We start from the raw sequence: 18,910 nt of genomic DNA, 5'->3' as shown, positions 1-18,910 counted from the left end.
GAGTTGACCTTCCCGATGCTAACTGACCTCCTGGGTGCTCCGGTGGTGCCATATCAGCAACCAAACGAGCGCCTGACTTTCAGCAAACGAGGCCAACGGACCTCCGTTAAGCCCCCAACACAACCCAACAAATGGCCAGCCCTCAACATGGCTTCAGTGACTCAATATTCGTCTCTATCAGGCAATAAAACCCGTATGATTATGATTGTGAATTAGAAAGCCTTCCTAGCGGAGGACATCATGAGAGAATCTAAAGGAACCAGCAAGTTTCGAATCAGTGTTCTCGGTTCAAACGCTCCCAGCGCCGGTTGATGGACTCGCCGTCGCCTTCCGGGGAAATTCGTTCATACTTTTCATTGACCGCCGCATTGCCATTCACATAAAACTTTAATTGCTTCAAGGAAAAGTCGTACACAGCTCGCAGTAGCGGGCACATTGAATTCTATTCGAATCATGGTTTAACTACTTATTAAACAGGGGTCGAAGTTGCACCTTTCCGAGAGCCTCTTACAGCCAGAGCTCTACACAAATGACCCAGCCATGAAGAGTCATGAGGTAGGACAATATTACCATTGAAATTATCAGTACAAGACTGATCTGGCATATTTTCACTGGAATCAACTTGTCACTATTGGTAAACTGCAAAACAATCATCTAAAGATTTCTCGCCACATAAACCTTTATGTGTGGGGACTAAAATGAACTTTAGAAACCACTCTAAACTCACTGGGACACATATCCAACGTCGACAGCGTCCAGTCCACCCATGATATCGGCCTGAACATCATTCTTATCCCCATCGGATACTTATCATACACGGGAATCGTCGACAGGAGTTCCGGTCCCTTTGCTGATGCCGACAAGATGCTGCCCTATCTGGATGCGGTCGTCAAGAATGCTGCTGACCTTGGTATGTGCGTCATCATCAACTTGCACAGTGCCCCTCGCGGCCCGTAGCAAGATTCTTTTACGGGCCAGAACAACCTGCCCGCGGGGTTCTACAACGACTTCAACTTTGGGCGTGCAGAGGAATGGATGTCGTAGATGACGAAGCGCATCCCCTCTCACCCTGCATACTCCACCGTGGGTATGATCCAGGTTCTCAATGACCCCGTCTCAGACTATGATGATAATGGCAACTCAAACCCTGCGCCAGTCCAACACCCCAGGCTTGTGCAAAAATATTTACCTGATGTACTGAAGGCTGTTCGCGACGCAGAGACTTCACTCAATGTTCCTGATGTCATGAAAGTCCACGTGCAATTTACCTAGGTATGTCTAGCAAGTGGGGCTCTGGTAACCCTCGCGACAACTCTGACCCGAGGAAAAAGGGAAGAAAAGGGCCCGGGAGGTGTAGCCTCCAGATAAATTTGACCCTTCTGATTAGAAGAGACAGAATGTGAGTATCGAAGAAGGCGAAAAGTTGGTTATTGAGTGGAGAAATCCACAATGCAACGCACTGGAACGACCTATTCATAGACCTCCATGGAGGAAACCCCTACCACTGGCACACTGCCCAACTAAGAAAGGCTACTCTCCGCCCTTGGGACAGAAGGCGTAGATGTGGTAGCCTATCGATAACAAGTGGTTTCGTTTTTAATCCCCATAATACATATAAAATGTATGTGGCGCCTTCATACAGTGGTAAACGCTCACGACCTATCGACAATAAGCGTCCACTGTCCTGCACCCCTTGCCCGTCTCATTGTTGATCGTCAGCCCTCAGAAATGTCTTTTCCCTGCGTTCAACCGCCTATTCGTTACAGCCAATAGTCAGTCCGACATGTCGCCGATAGAATCCTTTTACTCGTAGACAAAGCCGAGGACATGGCTTTTCAACTGCGGGCACTGCCTCGCCACGAAGAACATGAGAGATATTAACTCGTCAATTCTTTTGTGAGCTTCGACAGAGTTCCGGAGGGAAGCAAGCCTGTGGCGGTGAGAAATTGTCCCGGTCAAGATGCCTGAGACATAAGCCTTCTTGACATTTGAAAACCTGTCCCAGTCCAAGTTCTCCGTCTCAATCGCGAAATCCCCGTCCTGGCAAATCAGGTCCTTGCTGGACATAGTGAAACCTAACATTCCGATGTCATCTTCTGATAAATACTGGGAGTCGTCGAGTCGAAAAGACAATTGTGAGAGAGAGGTAAGGCTGCTGGTTTGCATGTCGCCCTTGGCTATTAGGGCGGGAGCAGTGGCGAAGGAGTGCAACATCTGCCAGACATGTTTGAAAGGGTCATGGCTACCATGTAAAATCTCATCAAGAACGGAAGGCATTCGGATGATGATGAAGAAATCATGGTTTCCATAGAAAATCGGCAAGGTCTCCTTGCGTATCTGCTTGTTGACACGCGTGATTGGTGCCTGCCGCAAGTTGGGAAATGTCAAGGGATCCAACATTCTCTCCGAGTCAGGGGTTTCGTAAATGCAGGAATGTTGATAGACCATGTTGCGGACCTCGGGGGCCAGTTGAAGGAAGGGGGATGGTTTCTGGAATCGAAAAACACTGTCAGCTCTATTGACGGTCGCATGGCTCAACATTGGGGTAATAATTCATACCACGCTCGCAGCTCGGCTGTTCGATGTCTCGGCGATCATGGCAGCTTCGTTAGAAGAAAGATTCTAGGAAAGGCTATTAGCACGGCAACTGAGAGCAAGAGACCATCGCGACCGACCTCGAGTGCTGTCTCAAGGACCCTGTATTCCTCCTCACCAGCTTTGGTTGGGCGCGTGTTGTCTTCCGCTTCGCCGGCGGTCTCGTCCTCCATGTTTTCGAATGGCAAAGGGGAATTCAGGTTGCAGGTGGAGTTTCAAAAAAGAAAAGGTTTTGGGCTGCAAATGTAAATCCAGTGAAATAAGTGAGAGAAGGAAAGACTGGCAGACAGGGGGGGACTGATAAAAGTGTGGCCGCTGAAAGAAATTTCTGTTTGTCGTCCTGCAGTTTCGAGTTTCAGCAGCCTTTGTTCCAAGGCTGGCAAGTTTTCACACCCGCCACTTCATGCGCCTCCACTGATACCAAGGATTTCATCTCAGCACTTACGGTCTGGGACTTGAAAAGAGATGCGTTTGCATGCTTCTCTGAAAGGAAATGCCGGGCTACTTATTAAGACATACCTTGATATCTAGATTGATTTTAGTGACCACTTCTAGACGGACCCTGAAGGCTCTGCTCCGTTGAGTACGCCAGCTGCCAGGACACTGTCAGGCTGAGTTATAGTGGGAGAAGATGGTTTTCACGCTGAAGCATATAAATACAATACCTACACAATCGAGGTTGAGATGCCCTGTGTCCTGACATCGGATAGGGGGGTTTTCTGGGTATGTTGTGCAAGTATATTCTATTGCTATCTTGACCTGTGTAAGTGATCACTTGATAATGATCGCCTGTCTTCCGACTTTGCTGAAAGGCTCCTTGCCTGCCCGAGCCTTTCCAATCAAGACATAGCCCACGCGATGGTACGTGCCTTTGGTTTCCGTTTCCAACAGAAGCAAACCATGCCCAAAATCCTGCTCATTTGGCGTCACCACCATCAGAAGCCAAATATTTCTCCGAAGAGATATCTGACTGTTGCCGTCATCAGTCTTTCCGTCGCCCTCGCTCCCGTCGCCCTCGCTCCCATAACCAGAGCTCCCGTCGTCAGTGCTCCTCTCGTCAGAGCTCCCGTCATCAGCCCTCACATCGTCAGCATTCCCATCACCATTGCTCCCGTCGCCAGTACTCGTGTCGCCATCACTCCTCTCGTCGGCGTTCCCATCATTAACCTTTACATCATCAGCATTCCCGTCGCCATTGCTCCCGTCGCCAGTACTCGTGTCGCCATCACTCCTCTCGTCGGCGTTCCCATCATTAACCTTTACATCATCAGCATTCCCGTCGCCATTGCTCCCGTCGCCAGTACTCGTGTCGCCATCACTCCTCTCGTCGGCGTTCCCATCATTAACCTTTACATCATCAGCATTCCCGTCGCCATTGCTCCCGTCGTCAGACTTCCCGTCATCAGTATCCCCGTCGCTAGTACCCACTGGCATTTTCTCTTCCCCGTGGTCCCAAAACCAGAGCAAGCGTCTCAGTTCATCATCATTCGATGGGAGGTCTTCCTCTCGAAATGGGTCAAAATCCCAGCCGATCTCAGCCCACCCTAGATTGACCTGATCGGACCCATCCGCCTTTGGCATTGACCGAGGAATCGGGATTAGCTTCCCCCGCAGCTTGATCAAGTTTTTTGTTTCGTCAACATCCAGGTCCTGGATATCTACGGCGAGTGTTGTGTTCTTGCGAGTCCCGTAACGGTTCAGAGGCCACCAAACACGTGCATTCGTCCGCAAAAAGCTCCACGAAGGCATCTTATTGTTTAAAAACCCTTCGACATCTTTGTGTGATATTTTCCAGAGCAGACCGAACGCCAGGTCCCCTTTCCACAGACCACAAACCATTGTGTCTTCATGGCCACGGGCTTTTGTCGCGGTTTCGACGGCTCTTGTCGCGCCTCTGAAAACTTGCGTCAGACCCAGAATGCCTGGAATGCGGTCGTTTGTGTTTGTCATGAGTCTTCGCTTGTAATCTTCCATGATCCTGTACCAAAGGTCGTAGGGATCGTCAAGGGGCATGTCCTTGCGGAGGATAAATTGCGAAGAAGAAGGCAGCAGAAGACTGTAGTGCCGCGCCAGCAACTTAACACGGTCCTCATCTTGGGGCTCCTCACTCAACTGCGCCTCAAGACACTGCCAGTGCATCTGCGCCTCCCCGAAGTGTAGGATTCGGCGAGACAGACAGCGTTCCTGAAGACACCATCCGCGTGTGGCCAGTGAGCCCAAATCCACGTCGAAAAGTCTATCCAGCCCAGATTCTGGGCCTGTCATTCCTACTTCAGCTTCGGCATTGGGAGATCCTGCGCCTTGTGCGTTCTGAACGTCGGCGCCGAAGTCAGGATCATCGGGCGATCGTGAGAGCGCTGCCACGGCTATTGACTGGAAGGTCTCATCCACCAGTTTGCCTAGCCTGTCAATTCTGAGTTCTGGACCCCTCACTCTGGGGCGACATATGTTCGTGATGATTTCATCGTCTGGGGACTCAGAGACCGAAGCCGAGATTGTCAAGTAAGCGTTGGAGTATACATCGGCCATCTTTGATGCCTCTTGGCGCCAGTCCTTTCTGTCATCTTGAATGATACAAAGGGCATCAATCCAGAAGTAGTAGATCCCTACGTCCCTGAGCAGAGTGATACTCTCGCGGTATAGAGCATTGAGGCTGCTGAATTCGATCCGCGACTTGTATTCGCCAATCCTTTCCGTCTTCAAGGCTGTTTTGAGGACAGACTTCTCTGGAAAAGCACCCCAACGGTATGTGAGCGCTGCATATTGGCCAGAGTTGTCTTTACCATCGACTAGACGCACGTCTTTGGTGCCATCTTTAAGATTAAGGTCCAGGACACGGGTTGGTAGTGGCGGGTTTGGCGAATCTGTCGGCCACTTGCATTGGGTGTGATTGTCGAGGCAATCCTTTGTCCAGACATTAATTTGAGCAAGAATGCGGTCGCGGTATATTGCATCCATATCTTGATCAGCTGGTTGCAATATCGTGAACGTATGCAATCATCAGAATGTGTGGGATTGGATGTGTAGATCCTGCGGTATCTGAAAGACCGAGAGACGAGACAAAGAGCGAGAGGAAGGGACAGGCGAGAGAAGAGGAGAGAATGAGGAGGGGAAACTGAGAGCAAACAAGATGACTAGACAAAACGAGGCAGGATCTCAGGTCGTACAGCAGAAACGTGGGGCCTCAGTGCTGGGGGGGGGGGCTATTACGATTCGTCAGATGCATCAACAGAATAATCTCCCATGCACATGCAACTACCTGGGTGTGCGAGTGTGTGGGAATCAATCGTTTGGCCAGAAATCCTCAGTCCCTCAAGTAGTTTTATTTCCAAACCTTATATATATAAAAATATATATAATTTATATATATATACAAGGTAAAAATTATAAATATATAATATATTATAATTATTATCTTTAATATTATATATCTTTAAATATTAAACTTTTAATATTTTATTTTATATAATAATATTTCTTTATAAACTTTATAGAAATTAAACTATTTTTATAATACTTATTATTCTATTTATACTTAGTATAGTAGAGATCTAGGCCCTAGTAAAAGTATTATTTTAGTTAGAAAGATTGTCTAGATGGGGGGGGGTGGGGGCAGCACTTGAGATGTACCGTAACTAACAGAGCCGAGCTACTTCAGTAGCAGAGGCAGCAAAGCTGACATTAGAGGTTGCCTGGTGACGTGGCGGGTTCTTATCTTACCCCGCCTCCTCAACACACCACTGTCTCTGAAAAACGAGAGTTGCCCCCCCCCCTGTTTTATAACCCCTGTCAAAATTTTTAAAGGTTTATTAAAAAGTAGTCTTCTTTTAATAACTTTATTACTACTTAACCTAAAAATATATAAAAAATATATTTATAATCCTTATTAAAACTTCTATATAATAATATTTTTTAAATATTTATTATTAAATCTTTCTTATATAAGGTATAAAGGTTATTAGGTTGATAAGATAAGTAAGTGCACGGACCTACTAAGTAGTTTAACCTACAACTCTAGAAATATATAAACTTTAAATAAAAATTATTTTAAAAATTATTTTTTATAAAGACTTTTATAAGGATTATAAATATACTTTTTATATATTTTTAAGTAAAGTATTAATAGAGTTATTAAAAGAAGACTACTTTTTAATAAACGTTTAAAATTTTTAACAGGGGTAATAAAACAGGGGGGGGGCAACTCTCGTTTTTCTGAGACAGCAGAACATGGGCAATAAGGACCTCATTCCGTGATTGATACTTTCTCTATTCAAGCTTCTAAGTATCCATCACGATTCCAAGGAACTACCCACCCCGGGCCAGGAACCATGAGTGCACCAAAGCAGTTCGGCTTCCGAATCCCACAATTCCGCCAAGGCCTTTCGTTGCAGCCTAGTCATGATCCGCGGATTTGCGATTGTAATTGCAGCCAAATCACAAGGACGGTCTACTGGCATATTTGCCTGTATTGTGACTTTACTATGTGCGACAAATGCTTCGAAAACCGGCAGGTTCGAAACCCGGGCCATTCGATTGGTCGAAGGATCCGCGCATGCGAGGACGGCTTGGCCTCTTCCGATCCTGCTGGACAGAATCTGTTCAGTGCACTACCGGATCTAGCAGATCAGACTAATGACCAGGACAGGCGGCCCTGTTGTCCTACATGCTTCAATTATACACCGGATTTTATTGATCCGAGTTGGATCGGACATCCCGGTAGTCCAACCCCGTGGTACTCGAATCGGGAGCCATTTGTGTCTGAATTCAAAGAGTCAGCAGCCAGGGGGTGTGATCTATGCTCTATTGTCTATCGTGGGTTGTCGAAGATCATCCCGGACGCTATGACGGTTGATACCCTCATCCGCCTTGAAGTTTGGAGGGAGAAGATTTGGGCCAAGGTGTTCAAGCGGGAATCCACGTTCGAAGACTCCCATTTCATAGAGTTTCGTGCCATGAGAGGCCATGCCCCTAGATGGAGTACAATGGAGATAGTGGAAGCACTCGGTGCTAGTCTTCGTGACCCTGGATGCTTTGATCGGATACGAAAGTGGCTGAAAGATTGCGAGACAGTCCACAACCACCCAAGATGCAAGCAAGGGGCAGACACCAGACTTCCTCGCCGCGTGGTGACGATCCAACCGACCTCAGAGGGCCCAAAGCTTTATCTCAACGATACAAACGGGGAGACTGGAAAATACATTGCTCTCAGTCACTGCTGGGGTGGTTTCACTGGATGCCGGTTGACCACCGTGAATCTAGCCGAAAGAGTTCGGGGTATTGAGTACGACAGCCTTCCGCAAACATTTCAAGATGCTGTATATTGTGCGCTACAACTTGAGATTGATCATATCTGGATCGACTCGTTGTGCATCATCCAGGACGACTTGAAGGATTGGGAACAGGAGTCCGCCAAAATGTCTCACATATACTCGGACGCCTACTTGGTACTAGCCGCTGCGTCGGCCGATGCAGATGACAAGGGCTTTTTCACGCAACCACGCGGTATTTACCGAGGGTTGGGCTTGGAGTCACGCGTGGGAAGCGGCGAAAAAGACTTGGTGATGCATACATTTATGCCACATCCGAAATCTCGAGCCAGTGCGAGGCCATTGAGTCCGATCGACTTCGGACCACTTGGTACAAGAGCATGGACTTTGCAAGAAACTCTTCTTGCTCGGCGGTGCGTCGGATTCAACGAGAACGAGATCGCTTGGGAGTGTCGCAGCTTCATCGACTGTGAGTGTCACGAGGCATCCCGGGCATTCCGAGCGGGTCGATCAGAGTGGTCATATGGCCAGAGTCGACGTCACACAAGGCCCCTGACTCACCTACAAGATATCTCAAAAACTTACTGGGAGTGGCGTATGATGATTGTACCGAACTATACCCGAAGGAGGCTTACAATGACAAGCGATAAACTCCCCGCGGTATCAGCACTGGCTCATATCATCGCGGAAGCTTCTGGCGACGAATATATTGCCGGCATCTGGCGGGGTGATATCATGTATGGTCTGGCTTGGATGGCCGCAGGATCTAGCAGACGGACGGAAACCGCACACTCTCCACACAACCCTCCTCACCCATCATTCTCATGGGCATCTGTAGATGGACCTATCGAATACCTCTGGCCGACAAATACAATGGAAGACGATAGCTCTTCTACCGGATCTTTTGGGGTCAGCCTCCTGGAATAGAATGTGTCTCTGTCAAGTGCGAATCCCTTCGGAGCTGTTGACGGCGGTTGGATAAGGCTCTCTGCCCTCGCACACAGTTTCTCCCTTGCTTGGGAGGCGACTCAACAACAGTACTGGCTGACAGATGAGACTTATTCCTTACGGCATTCGCTTGAATTCTTTCCAGACACTATGCTTCGCGAGATCATGGTTCAAGAATCTAGCGGCGAGCGCAGTGTCTTTATACAGCGGGTTTCATCGGGGGACGACATGGACAATTGGGTTCCAGCGAGCGTTGAAGGGATATTGATTTTGGATATGCGTGGAACGGTGGCCCGTGTTCAATCCGAACTTGGACACGCCGTTCCCGGTCATTTAGTTGCCATAATGATGCTGAGTCCATCGTCCGAGAGCCAGGGGCAGTTTCAACGGATCGGCTTAGCCATAGCGGCATTTGAGGCTGGTGGGGATGCTGTCCAGGGATGGCTCGATACTGCCAAGCGGAGGGAGTTTGTCATCATCTGACGACGTTGCCCTGAAATTGCCAGCCTATCACTGCCAAAAGCTCCACTTACATAGGAACTGAGTTTGTAAAAGTCCGAGAAGACCCGGATAAATTTTAGCTCTATACAGTCCCGTGCCAGAGGGGGTCCCGCGATACTTCGAGCTCGGCGGGCCAGTCCATCTCAAGGTTGACAGCAGCGCTGGTGCCAACAAGCCGCAGAGCATGTGCAGGCCCAGCTCAACGCTATGGCTTATAACCCAGAATGCTAGAACTAAGCTACTCAGTGGTGTACATTACGAATTGTGGATTGGAAAGTCACTGTTCAAAGCCTTGGATAGCAAGCCGCACTGCCCGGCCCAAAAGGCACCCATTGCTCTTGTCCAAATCGATCGTTGATTGTCTTGTTCCAGCTTAGAAGAGAAACCAAAGAATGCAAATAGTCATACTGCTGGTTTCGCATCTATTCCGTATATGTGAGGACATAGATGGCGCCTTCATACGTAAGCGCTCAAGACCCAGCACCTGAAAAAGATACGATATCGATAACTATAATTAAAGTACGATGGGTGCTTATAGCCTTAGCCTTGCGACGCACAGACAAGGCTAATAATAAGGGGCACCGTCTTGACGGCGGCATTGACTAGAACGCCGCAAAAGGAGTCATAGCAAATGGTCATACAGTGCCAGAAATATCTGGATCTGACGGTTACCTATTTGTTAAGGTCATTCGTAGGCCTTTGAGTCGAGAGACACCTGTTTGGACATCCTCAACTGATGATTAACGGGACCAAAGTGAGCAACGGCAGATGAGGCTATCGATCAGTACCTTTGAAGACTGAAGAGGCGGCTGAGAAGACATGACTTCAGGATGTTAGAGCTGGACAACGGGGAGCATCGAGGATTACAAAAATGCCAGTAGATTACCTGGGTTCAGAAGTAGCCAGCAGTGAGCACTTCGTCGCTGTAATCCGTACTCATTCTCAGTCCCACTTAAATGGACACTGCACTTCAAGCATGAGTCAGGGTCTGCTGGCCGAATTAGATGGTCGTGAGATGCCTAATTGGGAAACTCACGAGCCACTCCTCGATGCACGTAGGTGGCAGGGGTCACAAACTTGGACTAGCTTACAGGTCCGGAACAGGGCCCGTTACACCGGGCAAACACCCCGTACTCTGCCCAGTACTTAAGTACCTAGGTAAGCAATCAGAACCACGGCTGTCCTGCGCTGACCTACTTAAGCACCAGGCTTTCCGTTGTCACCCCTCCATGCTGACACGACGAGCACTCATTTTGTCGACACTTTCTCAACCCATTCCGAGCACTGGCAAGGGAGCACACTCGAGAGCAGCACTGATACACTGAGTACGTTGAGGCTGTCGAGGCGTCAAGTCGTCGAGACTCTTGACTATCGCCTGTTGTCCACCCGTCAGTTCGTCCTCGATGATGGTCCGAAGTCCATCTCAGTAAATCGATTCTTGAGTAACATTCATCACACAAACATGAACATGGATATTGATAGCGGCGCCGGCACAACATCTCGTACGACTGAGCCAGTGTCAGTGAGCTCCCGCCACGCTGATAACACGATACGCGCCATTCAGCGCAAGGCCCCGTCTTCCGTGATTGACTTTAGCATTCAGATCATGGAGGACGGGACCCAGGTCAGCACTACAGACCGCGTCTGCAAAGGTAAGTGACAAAGTTGAACGCCACTATACTCATGCCGTAGTCACCGTTCCCAGAGTACCCGCAATCCCACCCTTTGCCTTGCTCTTCTCTCATTTAATTCTCAGGGTGAACTCCAGGTATACTCACTGAAGCTCGAATTTTGTTTACTGATCATTTCCCACGTTCTCGCAGATGTGCCTCCTCCGGCGTGGCTGCCCCCTACAGACGAGGAATTCTACCATGACGAGACACATGAGAAGCCTAATATCCAGTTCCTCAAACAGCACTTCTCTCAAGAAGGGCGCCTTACAGAAGACCAGGCTCTATTCATTATCAACAAAGGCACAGAGATCCTCCATGCCGAACCAACCCTATTGGAAGTAGATGCGCCTATTACTATCTGTGGCGACATCCATGGCCAATACTACGACTTGATGAAGCTCTTCGACGTTGGGGGTGATCCAGCTGCTGGGACAAAATACCTTTTCCTAGGCGACTATGTCGACCGTGGCTACTTCGGCATTGAATGTCTGCTGTATCTATGGGCGTTAAAGATTCAATACCCCAACTCGATATGGCTACTGCGCGGTAACCACGAATGTCGGCACCTGACTGAGTATTTTACATTCAAGCTTGAATGTAGGCGCAAGTACTCTAGCGTTGTCTATGAGGCTTGTATCAGGTCCTTCCAATCACTCCCACTGGCAGCCATTATGAACAGGCAGTTCCTATGTCTGCATGGCGGCCTCAGCCCTGAGCTGCACTCACTAGATGACCTTCGGAATGTTCGTCGTCTCTGCCGTAAATGGGAGGTTCTATAGCTAACTTACACAACAGATCGATCGCTTCCGAGAGCCGCCTACACAAGGGTTGATGTGCGATATCCTCTGGGCCGACCCACTCGAAGACTTCGGCCAAGAACAAACGAACGATTATTTCCGCCACAACAACGTGCGCGGCTGCTCATACTTCTTCTCGTATGCCGCAACCTGCAATTTCCTAGAACGGCACAATCTCCTCTCTGTTATCCGAGCACACGAGGCGCAAGATGCCGGTTACCGGATGTACCGCAGATCCCAGACAACCGGGTTTCCCAGCTTGATCACTCTCTTCTCGGCCCCGAACTACATCGACATGTATGACAACAAGGCAGCAGTCCTCAAATACGAGAATAACGTTATGAATATCCGCCAGTTCAACTGTTCACCTCACCCTTACTGGCTGCCTAACATGATGGATGTTTTCACTTGGTCGCTACCATTCATTGGTGAGAAGACCGTGGACATGTTGATGGCTATCTTAGGAGTGTGCTCTGAGAAGGAGCTCCAGGAAGGCTCTACCACTGGGTCCTCACCTTCACCGCCTAGCCCGATTGACAACGACTCGATGTATGCTAAGCGCGTAGCCATCAAAAAGAAAATCCTCGCCGTTGGACGACTTTCGCGCATGCTGAACGTCCTACGGGAGGAGTCAGAGAGGGTCACCGAGCTCAAGACCGTTGCAGGTGGCCGTTTACCGGCGGGGACTCTGATCCTTGGGGCCGACGGCATCAAGGATGCGGCTAGGAGCTTTGAGGATGCTCGCAAGGCTGACTTGCAGAATGAGAGGCTGCCTCCCAGCCACGACGAGGTAGTGAGGCAGACAGAAGAGGAACGCCTCCAGGCTCTACGGCGCGCGGCACAAGAGGCTGAAGGCGACGTGGTGCTACAAACCCTGTCGAAGAGATTGAGCGTGTGAGTAAAATACGATGCTGTTTTCTCTTTTCTTTGCTCCTTCGATATTGGAAAAGGATTGTTCTGATTGGTCCATACGTCAGCAGTGATCGGAAGATGTAGGTGGCACTTGTGGATTGTTCAGTTCCATGGAGAGATCGAGCATTGCACAATCATGGACGAGCGCTATTGACGCATGAAAGCGGTTATTTAAGCTTGTTCATTCGAGAATATCGCATTCTGGGGCATGATCTTCCGTAGACCATGCTATCTCACCCTGGCAAAGCATTCAAGATGGTCTTAGAATCCCTACAAAGTTGTCTGAGAAGTTCCTCCATAATCTTACTCTCTAGTTCTTTTACCAAGCATTTCTCACAGAAGCTCTTATTAGAAGATGCACCCAGTCGCATTCCATCTCGTCAGCTTCACACGTGGAATTTTCCACATCTGTTGAGAGTGTCCGCGTAAACAACTTACGAAGTTTCTGAGATTTGAATTAAAGCCCATGCATCCAGTGGGCTTCTTGGTCAAGTGTTGGTCGATAAAAGGGCCGAGACATATAGGTCATTCCTACATGTCAAATGTAGCTTGGATCCCCATTCATTGTCCTTGTGAGACCAGCGTTGACGACACGAGATTGGGATTGCTCGGCTGTCTTGTGTGACATCTGGAGACCCCAGACCTTATCCACAGTGCGGTATGGTATGCGAACATAATGATTTAACTCCCAAAGTCTCGAGGGTCAGGCGTTTAGGACTTTAGGAATCTGTTATAGCGGAAAGTTGGCAAATTACTATGCATCCCCTCATGACAGAATGTCGTTGCAAGGCTTTTGGCGGACCGGTAAAACGCAATGAGCTCCGAGAGCCGAGCGCCGCAGCTGGCACAAGCCGAGCCCCGCTCTCACCGTCTGACCTTTCTACCCTCTCTCACGCACAAGAGTCGTCTGAGACACTGTGGGACCAACCATCCCCGTGGATCTTATCTGATCGAGACCAAGAGAACTCGGATCTCGTCTCGTACACCCACACCTGACACATTGGGCTCTGGATCCACAGTACTTGAGCATGGAGCGGCCGCAGTCCTCATCATCAGCCTCGGCGCTCGGCGCTCCAGGACGTCGCCGCAACGGACGACTGCAAGCTTGTGAGCCCTGTCGCAAGCGCAAGGTCTCCTGCGACCATTTGTTCCCTGCTTGTCGTCGATGTAGGGCTCGCAATAATCCCGGTGGCTGCGTTTATCTCGGCGTTGAGGAGCCCAACCGAAAGTCAGCCCAGGCCCGTCCAAGGGGCACGGTCAGACCCGCCAGGTGAGCAACATGTAGTCACCGCAATGATGCTCTGAAGTGATATTGACCATGGGATGGCTACCAGTACACGGCCATCCCCCGGATCTAACAGTTCCCCAAGTATCCACGTACTGTCGGACTCGCCCGATTCGAGAAACCATGCGTCGGAGACTGGTCCAGGCTACCTCGGCTTCACCAGCTTTTCTGCCGTTTACCAAGAGACACAGAACAGCCTGTCCCTCGTCAAAGGCCCTTTTGTGGGAATATCCTCAGCCCTAACGACTAGCCCACCGGTTTCAACAACCCACAATGGCGACACAGGCACCACCACGATCGTCCTGTCTCCGCGATCACTCGAGACCAGCCTGCTTGTGCTGAACCGTTTACCCGCCGAAGATGAAGCTCTCGCACTATTCGAGAAGCACACCAACCCCAACGATGGATGGATGCGTCTTGCTGCCAAGCGTGTCCTCGAGTCTCTGCTCTCGGTGTTCGGCCGCACCCTGAGATCACGCAAGCCCAAGGATCTCGAGGAGATGGCCCACCTACTGTCCTCAAACTCCGCAAAACCACTGCCCGAGGACGAACTCGACTCGGAGGCGTGGATCTCGTCATTCTCCGGCCCCAACCTCCGATGGGAGTGCCTGGGTATACTCTTCACCTACTGGGCCCTTGGCGCACTCGCAGACCACCCTCACCGCCCAGAAATGCTCCGGAACCCGAATCAGCGACACGCGCCGATGGCGGCGATACACAAGGAAACTGCAGATATCTGCGCACAGCTGTGCAAAGGATGCCCGCCGAACAGCTTGCTGCTTTACTCCCTGTACAAGGCCGCCATCCTGGAGTCGATGATCACGGGGGACGCGGCCCCGTCCTTTTGGAGGCTCCACGGAGAGAACATCGCGTTGGTGACATACCTCGGCCTCCACGCTTTACAAGACGACAAGACGCCTTATGTACCGACAGCTGCACAAGAGGTCAAAAGGCGGCTCTTTTCGCAACTCTTTGTTATTGACAAGGTGGCGGCGTCTTTTAGTGGGCGGCCGCCGCTGCTGAGCAGGAAGTACATGCTGACGCCACTGCCGCTCGACCTGAGTGACGAGGTCCTGATGTCTGACCCCGAGACCATAGCACAGGCGGTGGAAGAGCTTGATGAAGACGGGTGGAACCGCAAGGGTGAACGTAACGCGGCGACAATTGTCCGGGCGAGGCGGAAGCTTGCGCGGGTCAAGGACGAGGTGATGGAAGTGGCCCTGGGGGATCCTGCATACACTTCCATCGATGCATTACTGTGAGTCCTGCCCCGGTTTTCCATCCCAGTCTGTCTGATTGGAGGGAAACTCCTTGCTGACTCGGCAGAAGGGCGTTGAAGGAGCACCAGTATGAAGCCTTTGCAGGAATACCAGACTCCCTCAAGTACTCACCTGACATGGTGAGAGACCCGAGCATTCCGGCTCCGGATATCTACATCAAGATCCTTGTGTGGCTGGAACATCTGCAGAATCTATTCTTCATCACGCGCCTGCTGGTACAATGGGGACACGACAGCAACGCCGAACTGCTGAATGTCAGCTTTGAGATGGTGTCTGTGACGCTGGTGTTTTGGACGCATATGGACCGGCTTGCTGGACTGCATGGAGACTTTGAGTGGCTTGTAAGTTGTGACCCTTCTGGCTAAGTTTTCGCCAATGTGTTTCCCCAGACCGAGAACAAGACTCACATTCAAACAGGTAATGGCATTCGCAGCTCCCTCAGGCGGTGTCCTTTGCAACGAGCTTTTAAAACCATCACTGCAGCATAGGCCGGTGCCAGGTGTCACCCGCTCCGGCATCATTCAACAGCTGAGCCTTCTGAGTGGTTTCCTGGACTGGGTTAGCCCGTCCGCGCCGAACGGCGACCTCTGCAGTTCCTGTAAGGCTGTCATTCAGCACGTCCTCGACTACGCCCTCAATGCGCCGCCCGCGGAACCGTCGAGTGCGGCCCCTGAGAACGCTTTCGATTTCAATCTTGACCTTTCTTCCGATATTGACGCCATCAACGGATATTTCAATTTTGACCTGTTGAACACGTTCCACTTCGAGGCGCCTGGCTTTATGGGATCCTCGCAAGAGCTTGAGACTTGACGCAGCACCATCACCCTTCGAGGAAAGAGAAATCAATGAAGTCTATATGACACTCCGAAACAAACAGATCACCACTTATTAGTATATTATATAACCCAACTTAAATACCCAATTTTACTCCTCTTTTAAATATATCTAGAAATATTTATAATATCTTTTAATAATATTAAATACTTAAAATATAATGAAAATAAAGACTGAAAATATTAAGTTTTTTCATTAAAAGATTATATAAATATATATAAAGCTATTAAAGACTTTATATATAAGCTCTAACCTAATATAGAAAAAAGTAATTAAATAGAAAGGTAGTTATATAGTGTAGAGGAAAAATATACCTACTAGTAGGTAATATAGCCGAAGCTAGACTCAAGTATAGAACTTGATTATGCCTTTAAACCTCCTAAGGTGAAGGCAGTCTCATGAGAACTTGTAGTAAACATGATCGACCGGACCCCCATTCTCAACATCAATGCTGATGAGCTTCTTCTTAATGTCGAAATCCTTAATAGCCCCCATAATCGACCACGAAAAGACGGTGGTCCCAAGCTTATGCCAACAAGCCTTCTTCGCCGCCACACTCTCCGTCCCAGAAACAACAAAAGAATCGGTAGCCTTTAGGCCCATCTCATCTCGGCATTGTCCGATGGCCTCCTGCATGTTGGTGTTCTCGACATTGTAGCCCAGCACCTCTTTCAGGTCGGATGGCGCAAGACCCGTCCTGGTCCAGCACTCCTTCAGGACCTGCCGCATCTTGAGGCGCGGCTCCGTCGTGTCCAGTCCGTTCATGGCCTTGACAACTGTCAGGCGCTTTGACTGCTTGTTCACGATGAGGGTGTCGACTGCCTCGGGCTGGCCGTCGGCGTCGACTTTGTTGTAGCCGTCTGCGTAGACGTTGAAGACCCAGCGGTTTTGTGTCTCGTCTGTTTCGAACTCTAATGCATAGGCTTGGTTCCCCTGGGATGATGTTACGTGTCGGGTCTTTCGTGGGGCTGGGTTGGAGGCTACGTACCATGAAAGGCCTGATGGGAGCACAAGAGACCTTAAAGAGTTGTCAGAATTGCTCTTTGAGCGGCATGACAGCCCCAAGGTCCGTGGAAACCCAATACTCACGATGCTGAGAAGCAGACTCAGGGCGAAAATGAGTGGTTGGAGCGAGTATTGGGCCATGATGGCAAACGAGTGGAACTGTTGCTGATGGTGTGGTGAAGAGGGACATAGAACCCATCAATGTTTTCTTCGTGTATGGGTGCTGGGCAAATAAGTACTTCACTGTCAATTGAGTATTCTAGGGCATTTGCGGCAGCATTTATTACTGTTGATCCATTCAGTTTCCCAGACTCTTGTTGGCTCGTCAGCCCGAAAGCTGGCAAATCACAGGGGTTGACTTTTTCGCATGACAGTCCGTGCCGGTACTCATTTAATAGCATTGGGCACCTGAAGAATACTAGGAGTAGATGCTCACCTACTCGCGGCCAAGGCGTCCATTTTTTTTTTTTTTAGCTACTACTATAATAAAGATTGCCGTTGAGCTGCGTTCCAAGGTTAAGCAGGTTAAAATGGACCAAACGCTTTTTTGCGACAAAACCCTAAATCCACATTTCATGCACACTTTCCTTAATACACCCACCCCACTACTTCACATAACCCTAACCCTAAAAAAAAATTAAATCTTAAAAAATAAATAAATAATAATAATAAAATAATAATAATAAAATAATAATAATAAAATAATAATAATAAAATAATAATAATAAAATAATAATAATAAAATAATAATAATAAAATAATAATAATAAAAGAATAAAATATTTTAAAAATTTAATTTAATTAAAATTATTATATAAAATATTTTAAAATAATTTTAAATTAATATTTATAATATCATTTATTATTAAAAATATAATTCTAAATTAATATAATAAATTATATTTAATAAAATTTAAAATAATATTATTAATATATTAAAAATTAAAGTTATTATAAATTATAAACTTTTAATTTAATATTAATAAATTAATTATTTAAAAATTATTTATATAAAATATAAATAAAATTAAATTAAATTATTTGTTTATTTATATAAATTAATTATTAAATTAATATATATTTTATAATTTATATTAAATATTAAATATAAAATATTTTATTATTATTATTTATTAATTTATATATTTATATTTTTATTCTTATTAAAAATAATATAATTTTATTAAAATAAATATAAATATATTTAATTAATATATTTATAATAAATTTAATAAATATTAAATATTATAAATATATATTTTATATTTATTAATAAATTTTAATAATAATATAATTTATAATTTTATTTTTTAATTATTTATAATTTTATTTTTATATTAAATATTAAAATAAATTATTTTAATAAATTATTTTAATAAATATATTATTAAAAATATATTTTATAAAAGATTTTATTTAAATAAACTTTTATATAAAAATATATATAAAATATTTATAATTTAATAATTTTAAAATTAAAATTAATTTTATTAAAATTAAATATATAAATTAATAATAAAATTTATATTATTATTATATAAAGTTTTATTAAAAATACTTTTTTATATAAAATAAAATTTTATAAATTTTAATATAATTAAATTATATTTAATTATTAATATTATATTTTATTTAATAATATTTAATATTATAAATTATTTATATTTCTTTTAATTTTATTATTAAATTAAAAGTAAATAATTAAAGTTTTAAAATATAATATAATATATTTTTAAAAATTAATCTATTTAAATTTATTATATAAAACTTTTATAATAACTTTATAATTTATATTAATAATATTATTTATTAT

At 46.6% G+C, this 18,910-nt stretch overlaps 6 protein-coding genes across 6 annotated transcripts; 3 read left to right on the top strand and 3 right to left on the bottom strand.

Annotated features, from left to right (window-relative positions):
- Positions 1 to 1,803: 1,803 nt before the first annotated feature.
- Positions 1,804 to 2,768, bottom strand: KVR01_012854 (uncharacterized protein; the record flags this gene model as incomplete). The annotated part of the gene is made up of 2 exons (XM_044789548.1): positions 1,804 to 2,490; positions 2,676 to 2,768. The coding sequence occupies 2 exons, from the start codon at positions 2,766 to 2,768 to the stop codon at positions 1,804 to 1,806; spliced, it is 780 nt and encodes a 259-aa protein (XP_044638325.1).
- Positions 2,769 to 3,366: 598 nt separating this feature from the next.
- On the bottom strand, positions 3,367 to 5,408 carry KVR01_012741 (uncharacterized protein; the record flags this gene model as incomplete). Its single annotated transcript, XM_044782460.1, has 2 exons — positions 3,367 to 5,284; positions 5,395 to 5,408. 2 exons carry the CDS (start codon positions 5,406 to 5,408, stop codon positions 3,367 to 3,369), a joined length of 1,932 nt encoding a protein of 643 aa, XP_044638212.1.
- Positions 5,409 to 8,009: 2,601 nt separating this feature from the next.
- Positions 8,010 to 8,789, top strand: KVR01_012757 (uncharacterized protein; the record flags this gene model as incomplete). Its single annotated transcript, XM_044782899.1, has 2 exons — positions 8,010 to 8,331; positions 8,530 to 8,789. The coding sequence occupies 2 exons, from the start codon at positions 8,010 to 8,012 to the stop codon at positions 8,787 to 8,789; spliced, it is 582 nt and encodes a 193-aa protein (XP_044638228.1).
- Positions 8,790 to 10,523: 1,734 nt separating this feature from the next.
- KVR01_012834 (uncharacterized protein) lies at positions 10,524 to 12,982 on the top strand. The gene is made up of 4 exons (XM_044793208.1): positions 10,524 to 10,963; positions 11,135 to 11,727; positions 11,780 to 12,675; positions 12,762 to 12,982. The coding sequence occupies exons 1-4, from the start codon at positions 10,774 to 10,776 to the stop codon at positions 12,775 to 12,777; spliced, it is 1,695 nt and encodes a 564-aa protein (XP_044638305.1). The 5' UTR covers positions 10,524 to 10,773; the 3' UTR covers positions 12,778 to 12,982.
- A 636-nt stretch (positions 12,983 to 13,618) lies between these two features.
- KVR01_012811 (uncharacterized protein) lies at positions 13,619 to 16,231 on the top strand. The gene is made up of 4 exons (XM_044792194.1): positions 13,619 to 13,963; positions 14,028 to 15,236; positions 15,308 to 15,599; positions 15,676 to 16,231. The coding sequence occupies exons 1-4, from the start codon at positions 13,722 to 13,724 to the stop codon at positions 16,066 to 16,068; spliced, it is 2,136 nt and encodes a 711-aa protein (XP_044638282.1). The 5' UTR covers positions 13,619 to 13,721; the 3' UTR covers positions 16,069 to 16,231.
- Positions 16,232 to 16,488: 257 nt separating this feature from the next.
- On the bottom strand, positions 16,489 to 17,238 carry KVR01_012816 (uncharacterized protein; the record flags this gene model as incomplete). The annotated part of the gene is made up of 3 exons (XM_044789293.1): positions 16,489 to 17,025; positions 17,081 to 17,110; positions 17,182 to 17,238. 3 exons carry the CDS (start codon positions 17,236 to 17,238, stop codon positions 16,489 to 16,491), a joined length of 624 nt encoding a protein of 207 aa, XP_044638287.1.
- Between the last annotated feature and the right edge of the window lie 1,672 nt (positions 17,239 to 18,910).

The sequence above is a fragment of the Diaporthe batatas genome (genome assembly GCF_019321695.1).
Source record: "Diaporthe batatas strain CRI 302-4 chromosome Unknown Contig00021, whole genome shotgun sequence".
Taxonomy (NCBI): Eukaryota; Fungi; Ascomycota; class Sordariomycetes; order Diaporthales; family Diaporthaceae; genus Diaporthe; species Diaporthe batatas.
This window is presented reverse-complemented; position numbering and strand designations above follow the sequence as displayed.

Excerpts from the sequence above, each read along its gene's own strand:
- KVR01_012834 (XM_044793208.1), top strand. The coding sequence starts at position 10,774 with ATGAACATGGATATTGATAGCGGCGCCGGCACAACATCTCGTACGACT. Across the intron at positions 10,964-11,134 it reads TACAGACCGCGTCTGCAAAG|ATGTGCCTCCTCCGGCGTGG; the intron begins GTAAGTGACAAA and ends ACGTTCTCGCAG. Across the intron at positions 11,728-11,779 it reads CACTAGATGACCTTCGGAAT|ATCGATCGCTTCCGAGAGCC; the intron begins GTTCGTCGTCTC and ends CTTACACAACAG.
- KVR01_012811 (XM_044792194.1), top strand. The coding sequence starts at position 13,722 with ATGGAGCGGCCGCAGTCCTCATCATCAGCCTCGGCGCTCGGCGCTCCA. Across the intron at positions 15,237-15,307 it reads ACTTCCATCGATGCATTACT|GGCGTTGAAGGAGCACCAGT; the intron begins GTGAGTCCTGCC and ends ACTCGGCAGAAG. Across the intron at positions 15,600-15,675 it reads ATGGAGACTTTGAGTGGCTT|GTAATGGCATTCGCAGCTCC; the intron begins GTAAGTTGTGAC and ends ACATTCAAACAG.